The sequence below is a fragment of the Leuciscus leuciscus genome (assembly GCF_965113295.1).
Source record: "Leuciscus leuciscus genome assembly, chromosome: 25".
NCBI classification, from domain to species: Eukaryota; Metazoa; Chordata; class Actinopteri; order Cypriniformes; family Leuciscidae; genus Leuciscus; species Leuciscus leuciscus.
Genome location: NC_138724.1, coordinates 17,574,150 through 17,592,709, shown reverse-complemented (window position 1 = coordinate 17,592,709; position 18,560 = coordinate 17,574,150). Strand labels below are relative to the sequence as shown.

The following is an 18,560-nucleotide window of genomic DNA, read 5'->3' as shown; positions in this document are numbered from 1 at the left end:
CCCCTAAACGTATATGACCAGTCATGTACACCGTCATCACCTGGGTTTTGAACCTGAGGAGTTCTGTTTGAACCTGTTTTAAACTAAACTCATTTAAGCCTTGCCAATTTAAACATTAGTGCAAGAAGACGTGAAAGAAAACTCGCTGCGAGAAGATTTGTGTGCGCACTCATCCGAAGCGTGCACACGGAAAGCCGTGGCTCAGACAACGTGCAAATATTGAGTTCTCTTGCGCTTGAAAGGACAGATTCACACAAAAATGATGTCAACATGCCCGCTTTGGCAAGTATCCTAGCAAACAAAAGTAGGTTATGTCTTAAGTGAACGCAAACAGTCGAGAAAGACGACGCATGTGTATCAGTATCAGTGCACTGGATCCATGCATTCATTATGTCTTAAAGTGACAGCAGTGTTTTTCATCAAACAATAAAAGACAAGGATAACGCTCACTGCTCTTGACTGAATAGCTTCTATAACTTTAACAATGATTCATCTTTATTTAATTTCTACAGTGAAATCATATGGAATGTTTACATTTGAGTACTTAATTCAATTTCTGTACCTGAAAAGCACTGTTTCTTTTATTTGTATATTTGCTCTGTTGTATTTATTTGTGCTGTTGCTTGTGGTTTGATTCTTTGTTTTTATTTTCTTTATTTTTATTTGACAGTAGTCCTTTTTTCCCTGAACATGGCACATACCGAACCGTACCGAAACAGCGACCCTAAAATCGTGATAAAAACCGAACCGTGAGTAATCTGACTCGTTACACCCTATATCATAATTCAATCCCCTGACATATGAAGTCCAGTTTACAGTTAAGCGATAACCAGATTAGTGCATTCCAAATCATAAATACACTGAAAATATGCCCGGATCAAAGGTGTCTGGAAGGTGTTTCGGCTAACATTGTCCACAGCCTCTTTCTCTAGGTCAAAGGTCACCAATTAATAGACCATAATCCACAAATAATTTTAATGGAAACGATTTTTAAAGCAGCATGTGAAACAGGAATTAAAATTGCCAGAAACAATAATTTATATTGGTCCAATTGCAAAAATGTGATTGTTCAGATCTTTGCTGAGAAAAAAGGAAAGAAAAGAAACTGGATCTCTTGAAACTGAGCCACTTTAGGTTGTAAAGATGCAATTTTATGATAGTAGATTATGCTCAAATGCTGGAATACCAGCTTACTACACAGTAAGTACATACTTTCTCATCACTCAGTGCAGTGCATACTTGTGTGTGAACTTGAACCCAGTGTAGGCGTACAGGCGTGTGTGTGTCTCACCTGTGTGTGTGTGATGGGGCTGATGCCCTTACTCTCGTGAGACAGGAACAGGTGGATGGATTTGAAGAGCTCATGAACAGAGCAGCGGAATTCCTCCTCGTTCTGGCCTCCGGTGGCCGCCGCGTACAGACGCCGGGACTGCACAATGTACTTAAACAAGTACTCTGATGCCTGTGGGCCATATGACATCAAACTATTGTTATTGAAATTAATATTTAATCACATTAAAAAGAAATCCTAACAAAAAATCCAAAACTTGTTTAAAATGATTTCTTAACCCTGTTAAAGCCTGACATATGAAATAATAGTCAACAAAATCTATTCTTTATATGGAACAGTTTATTGAACCTTGACAAAATATAAACAAAATCTAAAGAAAAGACTTTGCATATGTTTATGTTGAGCATCATATTTGATACATTAAAGCGTTTATGACTGTATAGTATGATATAGTGAGAATATGAAGCTCACACAAGAGATGAAAAAAAAACACCACAGTTTTATTCAGAGGCCCAAACTGAGCAGAAATATGCAATTTGGTGCAGATGCTGATATTTTTATGGTCAATATTAGATTAGATTTTTATAGCAGTACAACAGACTACTTACATAAAACACAAATAAATGTTCCTCAAAAGCCTGATGGATCATATTTGATACTTGCATTTTAACATGGTTTTTGCTTCAGTCCAGTAAGAGTTCATCTTGAAATATGACTAACAATATAAAAGTTATTCTTATACGTTTACTTTTTAGAAATCTGTAATGATTTCACATCAATAAGACAAGTGAACCTCAATCTGAAGACGTTTTTACAATTACAAAATACTAAAGCCTTTTACCTTCTAAAAAAAACGATCAATCAGACGACAGAAAGCATGTAGTAGATTGTGTAGAAACAGTTTTCTCAAAAATGTTTGATCATGTAGATAATTTAGAGGCTTTAGAAATGTGCATATCAAATATGGTGGAGAAGGCTTTACAGGGTTAATATATATATATATCATATACATATACATACATACATACATATATTTAATATACTGAACATATTGGGATGCATGATTCTGTTTCTTTATTACTTTTTGAAGAAGAAAAAATAATAATCTGTAAACAGTGTGAGCATTTTCTGTTTCTAAACATTTCAATCAGAAAGAGCAAAAATACCACAAGATGAACCCAAAGAGGTTTGAAGGGTTCAAGGTAAGAAAGTGGGAATTGCTTTCAAACAACACCTTTGAAGGGTGTAAACGAGTGTGGATGCATTTGGAGAATGTGCCTGGTGGTCCCACGGCGGGTCATAAAAGCAGAACGGGCAAATGAAGAAAGAAAAGACTGAATGTTTGTAGCTTAATTGCATGATGGGTAAGAAAAGAAGTTCCTGTGGGTGAGAGAGGCTGGAGAGGTAGAACAGATGCATGAAGGGTATTCATAGCTTCTGGGGAGAAAGCTTAGATGATCAGGACAGAGAACCAGCAGGGGGTGAGGGTTTATTCATGACAGACCGACACAGAGAGAGAGAGAGAGAGAGAGAGAGAGAGAGAGAGAGAGAGAGATAGGGTGCATATGTTTCCTCATAGATTTGCATACACATACATCCTGAATGAAGCGCATGTTAGCGTTCTCACCTTCAAAACCTGCTGGATCTGTTCCTGGTGCTCGGCATCAATGATACGATCCACATACCACTTCAACACACGGATCAGATCCCTGCAAGCACAAGCCGTGAATATCAGACATCAGGAGCCCAAAAAAAAAGGCAGTTTGCTAAAACTTGCCATTTATGTATGAATGTTGTACGTTTCTGTTTGCCCTGCAGGGAACATACATAATATCGCAAATTATTCATAGGCAGTGCTCATGATTTTACAGAGCCTCTAAAATGACATCTGCAGGGAAAAGAAAAATGTTTGCATGCTCATTTAGACCGTTCGGTACCTTTACATCCTTGATTTTTTTTTTTTTTTCACTAGTTTTTATTTAGTTATATATTTTAGATCTTAAATTCAGTTTATTTTTTAATGGCGAGGCTGAATTTATTTGACTAAAAATACATTAAAAACAGTAATATTGTTAAATATCACTACAATTTAAATGAACTGTTTCTATTTGAAAATATTTTAAAAGGTAATTTATTCCTGTGACGCAAAGCTGAATTTTCAGCGTCATTACTGGATTACTTCAGTGTCACATGATCCTTCAGAAATCATTCTAATATGCTGATTTGCTGCTCAGTTGTTAATATAGTTTTAGTTTTTGACAAAGAAGGATTTCACTGCTAGTTTTTGTCTTCATAATATTATAAATATTTGTCCATCAACAATCATAACCTTGATAAGATTACAAAATTAAAGTATTCCTTAAATCTGACTGGTAGATGTTAATCCAAGACTCCTCATCGGGTATGTGAAGTAAATCTGACGCATATCTGAAAATTTGCTCATGCACCTAACAGGTTTTGTAAAGTTTAGGAACCGACCCCCAGAATCAGAGGGCTCTGACAGGTTGAATGCTGTTCCAAGGTCAGTAAAGGTCCTTAACGGTCCAGTGTATCCCTTGAGAAGTCTTAAACACTCAAGCGATGAAACGTCTGAGATGTTTCAAGCGATGGTAACAATGAATCAGTGGAGTTAGAGTGCACAGGTCTTCATGAATACTTAATACAACTGCCATGAAACTTTGTAAATAAACTCTGGTTTAATGGTCTCTGTCCATTACAATGGTTTAAAACGTCCTTCGGGTCCAATCCATCAAGATCTGTGTGAGAAGGACAGTGTGTGTAAAGGTGTACATATATTCACAGTCTGTGGAAAAAATACTTGAGGAAATAACAGTGAGGATAGTTTACTTTCGGTTCAACTTTTCTATGTGGCTATGTTGTTTTAAGGATGTTGTGATTAATTACAAATGGGGGGGAAATAATAGGAGGAAAACTGGGTCTTTATGAGCCTCTTGTTGATTTCGGAAGCCCATGAGAGTAATTTGGCCATAAGGAGAACATTTTTAACATTCCCAGCATGGGATTGCAATTAATGTCAGCCACAGTGTAATACTAGCTTTCATTCCCCCTAAAGATTTGACTTGAAATCCAATTAGATCTTAATTAAACACACTGTAACACATTGATAAAATCAACTGCCTTAAAAATTGTTTTATAGTCTTTAACCATATCAAGAATAATCTTTATATATTATTTATCCTATTTATATTCACCAAGATCTGACAACACAGCCTTCAGTTCAGTTCAGTTTAGTTTGATCAGATTCAATTTGATTGGAAATGGTTTAGTTCAGTTCAGCTTTCTGTTTTGTTTTGTATGATTCAATTCAATTCAGCTTTCTTCAGATAGATTCGATTCAGTTTAGTTTTGCTTGATTCATTTCAGCTTGGTTCAGTTCAGTTCAACTCATTTATTTTCAGTTCAGCCTGTTGTCAATTTAAAAAATCTGTTCAGTTAGATTCAATTCAGTTGTGTTCTGTTTTGTTCAGTCAGATTCAATGTGATATAAATCGGTTCAGTTTTGTTTGTTTGCTTTTTTCATTTAATTCAGCTTTGTTCAGATAGAATCAATACAGTTCTTTAGTTCAGATTTAGTTTTGTTTGATTAAAGGGATAGTTCACTTTGAAATACATTTTTGGTATGTTTTAGCTTACCTCAAGGGCATCCAAGATGTAGGTGTCTTTTTTTCCGCAGTAGTTTCAATTTTTATATTTTTAGGTCAAACCGTTCTTGTCTGTCAGTCATATAATGCAGGTCTATGGTCATTATCTCAAAACACAAGCACAGTGTCCAAATTAAAACAATTCCCCGTCGTCCAAATTAAACAATTCCCCATCGTAAGTACACATTGATGGCCTAAGACACGAAACGAGCGGTTTGTGTGAGAAAACGAACAGTATTTATATCGTTTTTACCTCTTATACGCAGCCATGTCGAAGTGATCTGATCTGACGTGTACGCAGACTGGTGCATAGATATATACACTAGATGTCGCCTTAAAGACATTCGTTCCAATGAACTGCCGTAGACAAGGCGACATCTAGTGTGTATATCTATGCACCAGTCTGCGTACACGTCAGATCAGATCACTCGGACATGGCTGTGTATAAGAGGTAAAAACGCTATAAATACTGTTCGTTTTCTCACACAAACCGCTCGTTTCGTGTCTTAGGCCATCAATGTGTACTTACGATGGGGAATTGTTTAATTTGGACGACGGGGAATTGTTTTAATTTGGACTCTGTGCATGCTCTTTGAGACAGTGACCATGGACCTGCATTATATGACTGACAGACAAGAACGGTTTGACCTAAAAATATCAAAATTGAAACTACTGCGGAAAAAGAGACACCTACATCTTGGATGCCCTTGAGGTAAGCTAAAACATACCAAAAATTAATTTCAAAGTGAACTATCCCTTTAAAGGCACACTATGCAGTTTCCGTTTTTCTCAAACAGCGACCCCTAGAGTCGCTGTGGAGTACTTGTATTTAACGTTACGGTCTTTCTTCGTTTTCTTCGTCGACTCTGCCATGATTCACGTCTGAAATGCGTGCTAGTGTCTTCCGAGGCTGCTTCATATGTTGTTGATGTCACGTATGTGACGTTGTGCCGTAAAGCAAGTCGTGATTCTTGCGAGATTTGGCAGGGCGCCACCTCTCAAACTTGCATTGCTGGTTTTAAAGGTACAAATCTTGCATAGTGTGCCTTTAAGTTCAGCTCAGTTCATTTCAACTCGGTTCAGTTCAGTCTGTTCTGTTACATCGAATCAAATCTGTTCTGTTAGATCCGATTCAATTCATGAGCAAATTGTGCCATAAATGACTAATGTTATACGGACCTCTTATTTCACACTACATAGCGTTGCAAATTTAAACACTATAATGTGACTCAACTGTTTATTCTCTAGCGATAACAGCAGTAAATGCCCTAGCAGCATCAGCTACATTTACTTTAGATACTTCAGGATTATTGACACTCAGTTTGAACCCAGAGACTCAGTTTTTCACAACCCTGAGACAAATCGACAATTCGCCACCGCATCCATCCTGACTGTAGATTAACCTTAGTGTGTCTTTGAGCATGCTGGGAAACACAGCGCAGTGTGAAAATGTATGTGTGTGTGTGAGTGGTTACAAAGCACATAACATTAAACTGAAAATAGGCTGTGAAAAAAAATATATATAACAGTAAAATATAATACTATGTAAACATAGACCTAACACACACGATGCAAAATAAAATAAAAAACAATATGTTAACACACTTAATGTGCACTGCAAAATAAAATTAATTAATAAATAAAATAAAATAAAATAAAATAAAATAAAATAAAATAAAATAAAATAAAATAAAATAAAATAAAATAAAATAAAATAAAATAAAATAAAAATGAATTTAGGCATCACAAAATTGTAAGAAACGTAAATATACACCTAATGCATACAATGCAAAATAAATCAAATAAAATAAATGTTTGAATGTACGCATCACAACATAATAGGAATTGTAAATGTGCACTTAACACACAATGCAAAATGAAATAAAAGAAAAGAAGAAATAATAATAAAAAAGAAACAGCATTGCACAGGACACGGGACAGAAACACAGCACAGCATTATGGGAACTGGGTGACAGGAACAGTGCGAGAGTGAGTATTTTGCAAGCCGCCCACATCCACCTCAGCTCTGACACTGATGCTCCACACTTCAGTGCGTTACAGAAGAGAGACCACATCTACTGCCCACACACACACAACAACACAACCACAACGCCTCATTACTGACAGACAGCATGGCCAGAACACACCGCACACACACACACACACACACAACTGCTTTCATTCAGAGAGCTTGCGCTACGAAACTTTTCCAAAAACGTTTGCTGTATTTTCTGTGTGAGACGCCGCAAAAGACGAGAACACAACTTTTTCATCAGTTACGATAAAAAAGCATCGCGATTTTTAACAGAATCGTTTTTTCCCCGCCCCTAATGTTTACCTGTAGGACAGAGCACCAGCGAAGTGGTTCTCAATGTAGTTGTCCATTACGGGCTTGAAGAGCTGGAATTTGCTGTCCTGCAGCAGATTTATAACGTGCACCTGAGGAGAAAACAAAAATCGTCACCTCAGTAAGGTCGTAAGCTAACTTTAGCAAAAATATGAACATCATTTATGCTAATTAAGTCCCTTTTGATTCCTATCAGGGTTTATTTTCCAATACTGATCAGCAGAATCAACAACTGCTAGCCTGGTTAAAACCAGACCATTCTCAGTAGTAACTGAGTTATGGTCTGGCAAAGCTTCATTAATAACTCATTTCCAAAGGGGCGTCACCAACGGACCACACTCAAATGCCTCTGGGTGCAATTGGATCGACCTAAAACCAATCAGAGCGATCGTCATCGTGTAAAGCCATATGCTGCGTCCCAATTCGCCTAAGTTACACTACGCCATAAAAGTATGTACTCTTTTTGTGAAGAAAAAGGTATTTACTTTTGAATGTGTAGCAAAAAAGTAGGCAAGCTTTGGGACATACTACTTCGGATCTGTCGCGTGCATCCTGTCACCCTGTCAATCATCTTGTCACAGTTAAAATCCTCTATTAAATCTAATTTAATTTCCTACCGTTTCGGAGAGAAATGTAGTAGCACGTTCATCTGCCAGTGGGTCTTTCATGGAGACTGTCCTCATGTGTTTGCAATTTGAATATAATAATGCATTTAAAAGTTGGTGCGCTTCACCAACGCACGTCGCTCAAATGCCTCTGGGCGCAATTGGATAGACCTAAAACCAATCAGAGCGATCGTCATCGTGTAAAGCCCGCCCCAACGTTTCTGATTGGTGCCTCGATTTGGACGGATTAGAAATCGGCTTGAATGGGCTCTTTGCCAGACTACTTGCAGAGCAAATCTAAATTTGCTGGCAGTTTGTTTGGGTTTTCCCAGGCTAAACAACTGCCGAATCAGTTTCTGAATCACCTCCTAGTGTAACAATCTTTGGTGAATCAACCATTTGTGAATCAATTGTTTGGCAGATCCATTAAATCCATTGGCAGATCAAACACTGACGAATCAACAATTTCATATCGGCAGCTGATGAATCAACCACTAAGGAATTAAAAATTACTGAATCAACTATCATCAAACACCAACAAATGAACCACTGGTGAATCAATCATTGATGAATCAACCACTGATAAATCAACCGCTAAATCAACGGTTAATAAACATTATCTGGTGTATAATTCCAAATTAAATATTAAAAATTGATTTCAGTTTAAATTATATTATTATGTGAAAAGGAGGCAGATGAGGAATGATATGAGACTTGAAACTAGCACCATAGGAAATCACTCGCCTTAGAATGGGCCACAGAATGCAGCAATTGACCAATCATAATAAAATATTCCAGAGAGCCAAGTAAAAAGTAAAGTTATTGTATAAAACAATTCCCATGCAGCCTAAGAGAACACTAAATCATGCAGAGTTTATTTAAAATGTGCTTTCTGATCTAGAAGTACTTTGTTCTGCCTGAAATAAAGAGGATATGAGGACAGGAGTTGGATTATAGCAAGAGAAGTCTAAGATGGATTTTACGAGTTGCCATATTTGGCATGTAACCGTGGTTACACAGTCGAGGAGAGATGAGGAAAGCATCTTGTACTCATTAACAGCAAGAAACTGTCTCCTTGCGGAGGAGATGGATGAGTTTGTGTGAGTTTGCAGTCAAAATATGTAGAGTATCTGTGGAAACTAGAAACTTGAGAACAATGCATTGTCTACATTTTATACATTCACATTCACGTTTAAACAAAACATCACTCACCAGGCAGTCAAACACCTTTAGTCCATACCGCTGGGGACTCTCGTCTAAAATCCCAAACAAGGTGTCCAGAGTGTCCTGTAAAAACTGTACAGAGAGAATCCAAATGTTAGAGAGTCAAAAAATATTCTATGCTATTTCTGCAGTTTCAGTGGTAAAAGTTGCTGTATGTGGTTTATACCTTAACAATTTCAGTGCCATCAATGTCCTTGAGTTTGGAGAGGCAGTCAAGGATTCTGTCCAGATTGATTCTCCATTTCAGCAGGTCCAACATGTCACCTGAAAACAACACAAGAAACATGCACTTTTGAAGGTAAACCATTTAAATTGGGCTTCATTAATAAAATGGCTGAGTCAACAATTGTCAAATCACCTGTTTGTGTATCAACCTTTAGTGAATCAACCATTGATGGATCTGTTAAATCCCTTTGCGGATCAAATGTTGTCAAATCAACCACTAGTGAATTAACAACTATTTGATCAACCACTGGCCAATAACCTGTTTGCATATCAGCAGTTGACAAATCAAACACTGAAAAATTAACAATAGGCAAATCAAATGTTCAACAGTGGTGAATCATTGACGAATCATTGATGAATCACCAGCTGACAAATCAGCTGTTGGGTGAATAAACCATCGACAAATCCAAATAAATCATTGATTTCCGGACTTCCTGCTCAGCTCAGCTACCGTTCGGACGCTCTTGCTTACTGCTCCGCGCTTTGCTCTATCGCTTTTATATTTTATCTTCTATATTTTTATATTTTAGCTCCTTTTATCACCTAATTTTAACTTCAGCAAATCAGCACAGTGCTCAAACGACAAAGTTTGGATTACCACAAAAACGCAGAATTCTTCTACCCGACCAGCTTACATTCCGGGGAAAGGAAAACACAACTGCCTACAAGGATAAGAGAGAAAATGCCTCTTCTGGAATCTACTTGCTGCACTAACTGCCACAGACTTTTACAAAGGATTGCAGTTCTTGAAACAAAGTTATTTACGGGACCTCCAAACCAGACGGAACACACAACAGAGCTTCGTCATGGACACCCTCAGCATATAGCCGGTGAGTCCCATGAAACTAGTGCTCCTCGACAGGTAGAGAAACAAGCCGATCGACTTACAAATCGATGGCACAAACAGGGAGCGAGACCCAAAGGCACTCGAGACATCAGATTGTCACGAGCCCCACATATTGCCGCAGTAGCATCCTCTACCCCAGATACAGCTCTGACAAGGATGGCAAACACTGGTCTCCCACCAACACCTATACATCTTGAGAACAGATTTGAAGTACTAATGAATGTAAATGAGGAATCCCCAAACGTGATGAATGTGATCGAACACAGACTGTATCAGCCAGTAGCTAACACTGATGCTAACTGGCGCTCAAGGTCGAGCAGACAGCGGCACTCAGCTCAGAGCACAGCCGAGCCCAGGACTCTGATAGTGGGGGACTCCATAATCAGAAACATTAGCAGCAGGGATACAACTACATGCTGCCTTCCAAAAGCAACAACTTCTGATATAAACAGGGAACTTCAGAACATTCTGATGAAACATAAGACTGCAAATCGACTCATAATTCATGTGGGGAAGAATGATATTCATAAAGAGCAGTCAGAACTCCTTAAGAAGGATTTCAATGAACTTTTTGAAACACTTAAAAGACTGAAAGTTCAAACATTCATCAGTGGACCACTCCCAGCAAGAGGAACAAACAGGTTTTCTCGGCTGCTTGGGATTAATACATGGCTGCAAAAAACCTGCAATATAAAAGGAGTAAACTTCATTGACAACTTCAATCTTTTCTGGAGTCAGAGACAACTATTTCATCGGGATGGCCATCACCCAAACAAACTTGGTTCAAGAGTGTTAAAGGACAATATCGACTTCTCCCTCAATCATCCTTCTGCAGTGTGTGTCAATCTGAACGACACACACACACCTGGAAACAGTATGAATGAACACGGGACTTCACTTCAGCAACAAGATGGACATGCGGTTGACATATCACACAAGGACAATGATAACACCACTGAGCCACAACAACCTCTGCTCACGGACACAATCTCAGCTGAGCCATGCCCACAGAGCTCACCACAGACAGACACATTAGAACTGCTCCAAGATTCAGCACCCAAGGACGACTTCCTGGAAAACAGCCAGGGAAGCCAGGACAGCATATCACAGCCTCCTATAACACCTGAGCAACAGCCCCTTTCACCAGATACTTTCTCACTCTCGCCAGCGACTCCACTCCTGTGCTTCTCACAGAAAATGGAAGAATTAGTGCATGCTGGAACCAGACTATCCCACTCTTTTGCTGCAAGCCCCCAGATACCAACCAAAAATCGTCAGGCACCTCAAACACCGAAGCCTGCGCGCCGAGCTCGCCCGCCCCCTCCTCCTGTGAGAGCTCTTCGGCCTCTTCGGCCAAAACGCCAGGGCCCACACCCTCCTCCATCTGCTCGAGGTGAACCAAAAACAACTGATAACAGCTCTCAGTGATGTGTTTTGGGTTCCTGTTATGATAACAGTAACTTTCTCAAATGTTTACAGAACAAGCGGGAACCCAGTGTGCCTGCATCTTTCTCTATTGCTGTTCTATTACAAGATAGAAAGTCTAAGGCCTTCAATAGCCGTACAGCAAACCCAACTAATCTGGTGCCTATTACATGTCAAACTAAGATTGCTGTGGGGACAAAAAGTAAGACTGTTAAGTTAGCACTTTTAAACATTCGCTCACTTAAAAATAAATCACTTCTAGTCAACGACTTAATAACCACAAACAACCTGGACTTTATGTTTCTAAATGAAACCTGGCTAGAATACAGCTGCAGTGCAACAATCCTCAATGAAACAGCCCCTCCTAACTTTACTTTTATGAGTGTCTGCAGAGCTGTTAAGAGAGGTGGGGGTCTAGCTGCTCTTTTTAAAGATATCTATCAATGTAAGCAAATATCATTTGGGAATTACCCGTCTTTCGAATATCTGGGTACTGTGTTAAAAGGTGCTCCTCGCATTTTACTTATCATTATTTACAGGCCTCCAAAATATTCTCCAGCCTTTGCTGAGGACTTTACAGAACTGTTATCAACAATTACCTCAGAGTTTGACTGTTTTGCCATTGCTGGAGATTTTAACATTCACATAGATAATGCAGAAAACAATATGGCAAAAGAAATCAAAACTGTTTTAAAAACTTTTGATCTGACTCAGCATGTACATGGACCCACACACAATCATGGACACACTCTAGATTTACTTATCAGTAAGGGTCTAAACATTTCATCGATTTTTATTAAGGATGTAGCACTGTCTGATCATTTCTGTATTTTCTTTGATATATTGATCTCTCCTGCCACTGAAGCTAAATCTGTGTCTGTCAAGAAGAGATGCTTAAATGAGAACACTAGTGTACTATTTATGAAGGCTATATCCTTAACACCAAGCATATCTGCTGACTCTGTTGATTTTCTCCTTGATTCTTTTAACTCAAAAGTTAAAAATATAATTGATGATATTGCTCCTGTTAAAGTCAGGAAGAAGAGTGGCAGACAAAAAGCACCTTGGAGAAACTCAACAGCAGTGCAACATATGAAAAGACAATGCAGAAAAGCAGAGCGCATGTGGCGGAAGACAAAACTTGTAGTCCATTATAACATCTACAAAGACAGCCTGCATGCTTTCAATATGGAACTAGGCAAAGCTAGACAGACTTTCTTCTCAAATATTATAAACAGCAATTTAAACAACACACGCACTCTTTTTGCTACTGTAGAGAGACTGACAAACCCCCCAAGCCAGATTCCTAGTGAAATGCTCTCAAACAGCAAGTGCAGTGAGTTTGCTTCTTTCTTCTCTGAGAAAATCAATAATATCAGAAAGGTGATCAGCACATCCTTGAGTTGCACTGAGGTCAGACAGATCAGACCACCTGAGAAAGTAGTTACTATGTCTGACTTCAAAGAAATTGATGGCAAAATTTTGGAAGAAACCGTACAACACCTTAAAACATCAACATGCGCCCTTGACACACTTCCCACATCTTTCTTCAAAATTGTGCTAAACAGTTTAGAAGCAGATCTTCTAGAAGTGGTAAATGCCTCACTTCTCTCTGGGAGTTTTCCAAACTCCCTGAAAACTGCAGTTGTCAAGCCCCTCCTGAAAAAGAGCAATCTGGATAAGACCATATTAAGCAACTATAGACCGATCTCAAATCTTCCTTTCATAGGCAAGATCATTGAAAAAGTTGTCTTCAATCAGCTGAACAAATTCTTAAGCTCGAATGGATACTTTGATAATTTTCAATCTGGTTTCCGACCGCATCACAGCACAGAGACAGCGCTCATAAAGATAATAAACGATATTCGCTTAAATACTGATTCAGGCAAATTATCAGTGCTGGTACTACTCGACCTCAGTGCTGCATTTGACACTGTCGATCACAACATACTTCTTGACAGGCTGGAAAACTGGGTGGGGCTTTCTGGGATAGTCCTAAAATGGTTCAGGTCATACTTAGATGGGAGAGGTTATTATGTGAGTATAGGAGACCATAAGTCTGAGTGGACATCCATGACATGCGGAGTCCCTCAAGGCTCAATTCTTGCGCCACTCCTGTTCAACCTGTATATGCTCCCAATGAGCCAAATAATGAGAAATAACCAAATTGCTTACCACAGCTATGCAGACGACACACAGCTGTACTTAGCCCTATCGCCTAACGATTACAGCCCCATTGACTCCCTGTGCCGATGCATTGACGAAGTCAACAGTTGGATGTGTCAAAACTTTCTTCAATTAAACAAAGACAAAACTGAAGTTATTGCGTTTGGAAACAAAGATGAAGTTCTCAAAGTGAACGCATACCTTCACTCTAGGGGTAAAACAACTAAACATCAAGTCAGGAATCTTGGTGTGACACTAGAGTCAGACCTTAGTTTCAGTAGTCATGTCAAAGCAATAACTAAATCAGCATACTATCATCTGAAAAATATTGCAAGAATTAGATGCTTTGTTTCCAGACAAGACTTAGAGAAACTTGTGCATGCTTTCATCACCAGCAGGGTGGATTATTGTAATGGACTCCTCACTGGCCTTCCCAAAAAGACCATAAGACAGTTGCAGCTCATACAGAACGCTGCCGCCAGGATTCTGAGCAGAACCAGAAAATATGAACATATCACACCAGTCCTCAGGTCTTTACACTGGCTCCCAGTTAGATTTAGGATTGATTTCAAAGTATTATTACTGGTATATAAATCATTCAATGGCCTAGGACCTCAATACATTGCAGATATGCTCACTGAATATAAACCCAACAGATCACTCAGATCATTAGGATCATATCAGCTAGAAATACCAAGGGTTCACTCTAAGCATGGTGAGTCTGCTTTTAGCTATTATGCCAGCCACAGCTGGAACCAGCTTCCAGAAGAGATCAGATGTGCTCCTACAGTGGTCACATTCAAATCCAGACTCAAAACACTTCTGTTTAGCTGTGCATTTACTGAATGAGCACTGTGCCGCTGTTCGTCCGACTGTTTGTACTGTACTGTATTTTACTCTATTTTTCTAAACTGTTTTTAATTATTCTTATTTCTTTTAATTATTTTAATTTCTCCTATGTCAGCAGGGCATTTAGCCCGAAACTATAAATGCCCACTCAGAAGGTGATAATGTGAAAGTGATTAATGTGGGTTTGAAAGTAGAACAGTATTTAAATGACGATATTAAAGTTTTCGTCTGAGAAAGAATGTGAACGCAGTGCTAAAGTGCTAAAGAAAGTGAAAAGAACGTGTGAGTAAATGAGGGAGAAAAGAAAGTTAAAGGAAAGTTGATAGATGGAAGTCGTAAGAAGATTGAAGGTTAAAAGAAGGTTGAAAGATTTAAGTCTTAAGGGAATCCTTTGAAAGAAAGATCTATAATAAATATTCTTTTTTATTTTTTAAAAGTACTGTATTTTATTTTATTTTTCTAAACTGTTTTAATTATTCTTATTTCTTTTCATTATTTTAATTTCTTCTATGTAAAGCACTTTGAATTGCCATTGTGTATGAAATGTGCTATATAAATAAACTTGCCTTGCCTTGCCTGCCTTGCCTTGCCATTGATGAATCAATCATTGGTTAATATGCTGACAATTGATTTGCAAACAGTTGATTTGCCAATTGTTAATTCTTTAGTGGTTGATTCGCCAATTTCTGATATTCAGTGGTGAATCACTGACGAATCTAAATCAATCATTGATGAATCACATGTGAATCAACTGTTGGTGAATTAACCATTGACAAATCAACAGCTGATGAATCAACCAGTACCAAATAAACCATTGGCGAATCAACTGCTGGTGAATCAACCAGTACCAAATCAACCATTGGCGAATCAACTGCTGGTGAATCAACCAGTACCAAATCAACCACTGGCGAATCAACTGCTGGTGAATCAACCAGTACCAAATCAACCACTGGCGAATCAACAGCTGGTGAATCAACCAGTACCAAATCAACCACTGGCGAATCAATTGCTGGTGAATAAACCAGTACCAAATCAAGCACTGGTGAATCCAACCATCATCACTGGTGTCAACCGTTGGCAAATCAACCAGTACAAAACCAACCATTCGCGAATCAACTGTAGGTGAATCAACCGTTGTCATATCAACAATTGGTGAATCAACCGGTAGTAAATCAATCACTAGCGAATCAACCTAAGGTGAATAAACCATCATCATTGGTGTCAACCACTGGCAAATCAACCTGTACAAATCCGACCATTGGCGAATCAACTCTAGGCGAATTAACCAGCATCATATGAACCATTGGTGAATCAACTGCTGGCGAATCAACTGGTCAAATGATCTATGAACCTTTAAAGGTGCCTTTTAAAACATTTACATATAATGGGACAATGCAAGAATAACAAAGAAATAAAGACATGATTCACCTTAAGGTAACATTTAAGGTTAATTTTAAGGTGATGTAGTTACACATTACAACATGTACTTACTATAGTAATAACAGTAAATGATGCATAATTACAAGTAACTAACCCTAAACCAAACACTAACCGTAACTCTACAGTAGTGAATTAATATTACTCAGTACTTGTTTGTGTAAGTACAATGTAACTAATAAAGTGTAACCCAACTTAATATTTATGCAAGTGGTTTTGTCTATAGTTCATTATAGCTCAAAGGTCAGGATGAATATAATCAGTCTCAAGCTTCAGGCTTTTTAAAGTTTAGCCGAGTATAGATGCAATATAAACTGAATCTAACTTGGGATCAGTGCCTTCGTTAAATAACAGCCAGATGGCAGTTAATAAGTGTGCAGTTGGGCGAAGGCACGGCAGAGCCGCAGAGACACTGGGCGAACTTCCAAGGTCAACAGAGGCAGGTGTGGGCTCAGCCCGCTGTGATCTCTGCTCCAAACGCAGACCTCTCGGTTCTCTGCCACTGTTACCATGACATTCACCTGCTGAAGGGCTCAGATCAATATATCACAATATCAAGGTCGTGATGCAGAGATGGGGCCATATGGCACAAAGACAAACGGGATTTCTGAAATCACCGCTTTCCAACAGCCTGGATGGGACAGATTTGAGATCTTATGGAACAGTTGACCGAGATGTTCATTTCTATTACAACAGACTATTTACTTGCTGGAAATGTTCTTCTTGATGCGTTTATCCCAGATCAGATTTAACTTAATTGCAAATTTTAAATCTAAATAACATTATTTCAAAAATGAGGTTTTATGGCATACTGTGAGGAGGAACTTTGTCTCACCATTCTGAGTGAGTTTAGTGGAGCAGAGAGACGACTGGATCCAGAAGGACTCTTTACTGTTCTTTATTGTCTGGTTGTTGGCCGGCTGGAGGCTGGCTTTGGAAAACGGCAGTTTGAGGTACCGAGCAGGATCCTGAAGATCAGCTGTCTCTTCACACTGTTATGAGAGAGAAGTTCAAAGGCATGAGATGTTGATAACATACACACACAGTGAGACCATTGGGGTGATTTTGTATTAACCCACTGGTGCTGTTTCACGTTTTTATTTTATTTTATTTTATTTACTTCATCGGAATGGTACGAAACTTGGTAAAGGTTTCGGCACTTTTTTGTGATTGTGAACACGCACACAAAAAAAATCATGGACATGATTTGAGAAGGTTAAAAAATAGTCACACTTCAACTGTTTGCGGTCAAAAATGACTACATTGGAAAATAATGGGAAGTGAGTTTCCTCTAGTAGAAACAACATCTTACTGAAAGCAAATTTTTTGAGATATCAACCTCAAATTTGGAACACAACTTGTTTAGATTTATGACTTTGATTTTTAGAGTAATTTTGTTTTTGAAAAATGTTTTTCAGAGTTTTAGAGTAAAACATGTTTTGCCATAAATCTTTAAATAGTATTTTTATTTATGTGTTTCTTGGAAAAAGAAAACAATGTGGATATATCTGATGGTATATTAGAAGATATGTAAGGAAAGTATTGTTGGATGCGTCTTGTACTAGGAGGCCTTAATGTAGTTATTTATTTATTTATTTTATTTTTTTATTTTTTTTGTGGGTGTGTATGTATTTGTTGGTGTATTTATTGATTTGTTTCCCTTTCTTTTCATTTGATTATCTGTATGTGAATAAGTGAATGTTTATGTCAAAGTTTGTGTTGTCATATTATGTAATCTTTGTTATGTAATCTAAAAAGCAAAACAATTTAAATAAAGAAAATTGTATTTTTATGCATTTTTCATAATGACAAATTTAAACTTCTGTAACTTTTTTTCACTTAAACATTTTTTTTTTTACTTCAGCTAAAAAGAGACCAAATTTAAATCGGTGTTTCTAAGCACTCAATATTTATGACAGTTTAAGTTGGAGATTTCATTTCAGGTCTATGCTCAAAAAGTGGTTAAAAGGTAATGAATGGATCATAATAATTTAATTTACTACCATAAAATCCCCTTAAAATACAAAATATTAAACAAAAACATTATCAAACTAAAATATAGTACATTTATTTAATTAAAATACAAAATCGCCACACAAACAGCATCAGAGGGTTAAATAAGGAAAAAATGGAGCCAGAACAATTCATTTTTGGTTGTGTGGCTGGGATTTTGACCTCACAAAAATTCAAAGGCATAGTTTTTCAAAGGTTTCAAACTTTTTGATGCCACGGACCCCTAAATATGATGTTCATTTTGCGAGGTACTCCTTTCCTAACTAATCACATGTAATGTTAATGTGTAATGCTAATGTTAATGCTAATGTGTGTTAATTATCTGGAAAATATTTACATATATGTATATATCTGTATCCTTTTTTCTACCCACAATTAGTGTACTGTAAAATGTATTAACCTGAGGAGAAACATAAAATATAGCAAAGTAACTGTCATTAATCTCATGATTAACCAGTCGGGACAAATC

The 18,560-nt window shown here is 37.8% G+C and overlaps 1 protein-coding gene across 2 annotated transcripts in view; it reads right to left on the bottom strand.

The window, feature by feature from the left end:
- dock4a (dedicator of cytokinesis 4a) overlaps positions 1-18,560 on the bottom strand; it is an 85,641-nt gene that overhangs the window by 28,043 nt on the left and 39,038 nt on the right. For both annotated transcript variants that reach the window (XM_082159187.1, XM_082159188.1), the window contains 6 exons: positions 16,914-17,070; positions 9,296-9,393; positions 9,118-9,201; positions 7,292-7,392; positions 2,919-3,000; positions 1,292-1,462 (listed from right to left, as the gene is read on the bottom strand). In XM_082159187.1, coding sequence (XP_082015313.1) covers positions 1,292-1,462; positions 2,919-3,000; positions 7,292-7,392; positions 9,118-9,201; positions 9,296-9,393; positions 16,914-17,070 — 693 coding nt within the window. The remainder of the gene's footprint in view (positions 1-1,291; positions 1,463-2,918; positions 3,001-7,291; positions 7,393-9,117; positions 9,202-9,295; positions 9,394-16,913; positions 17,071-18,560) is intronic.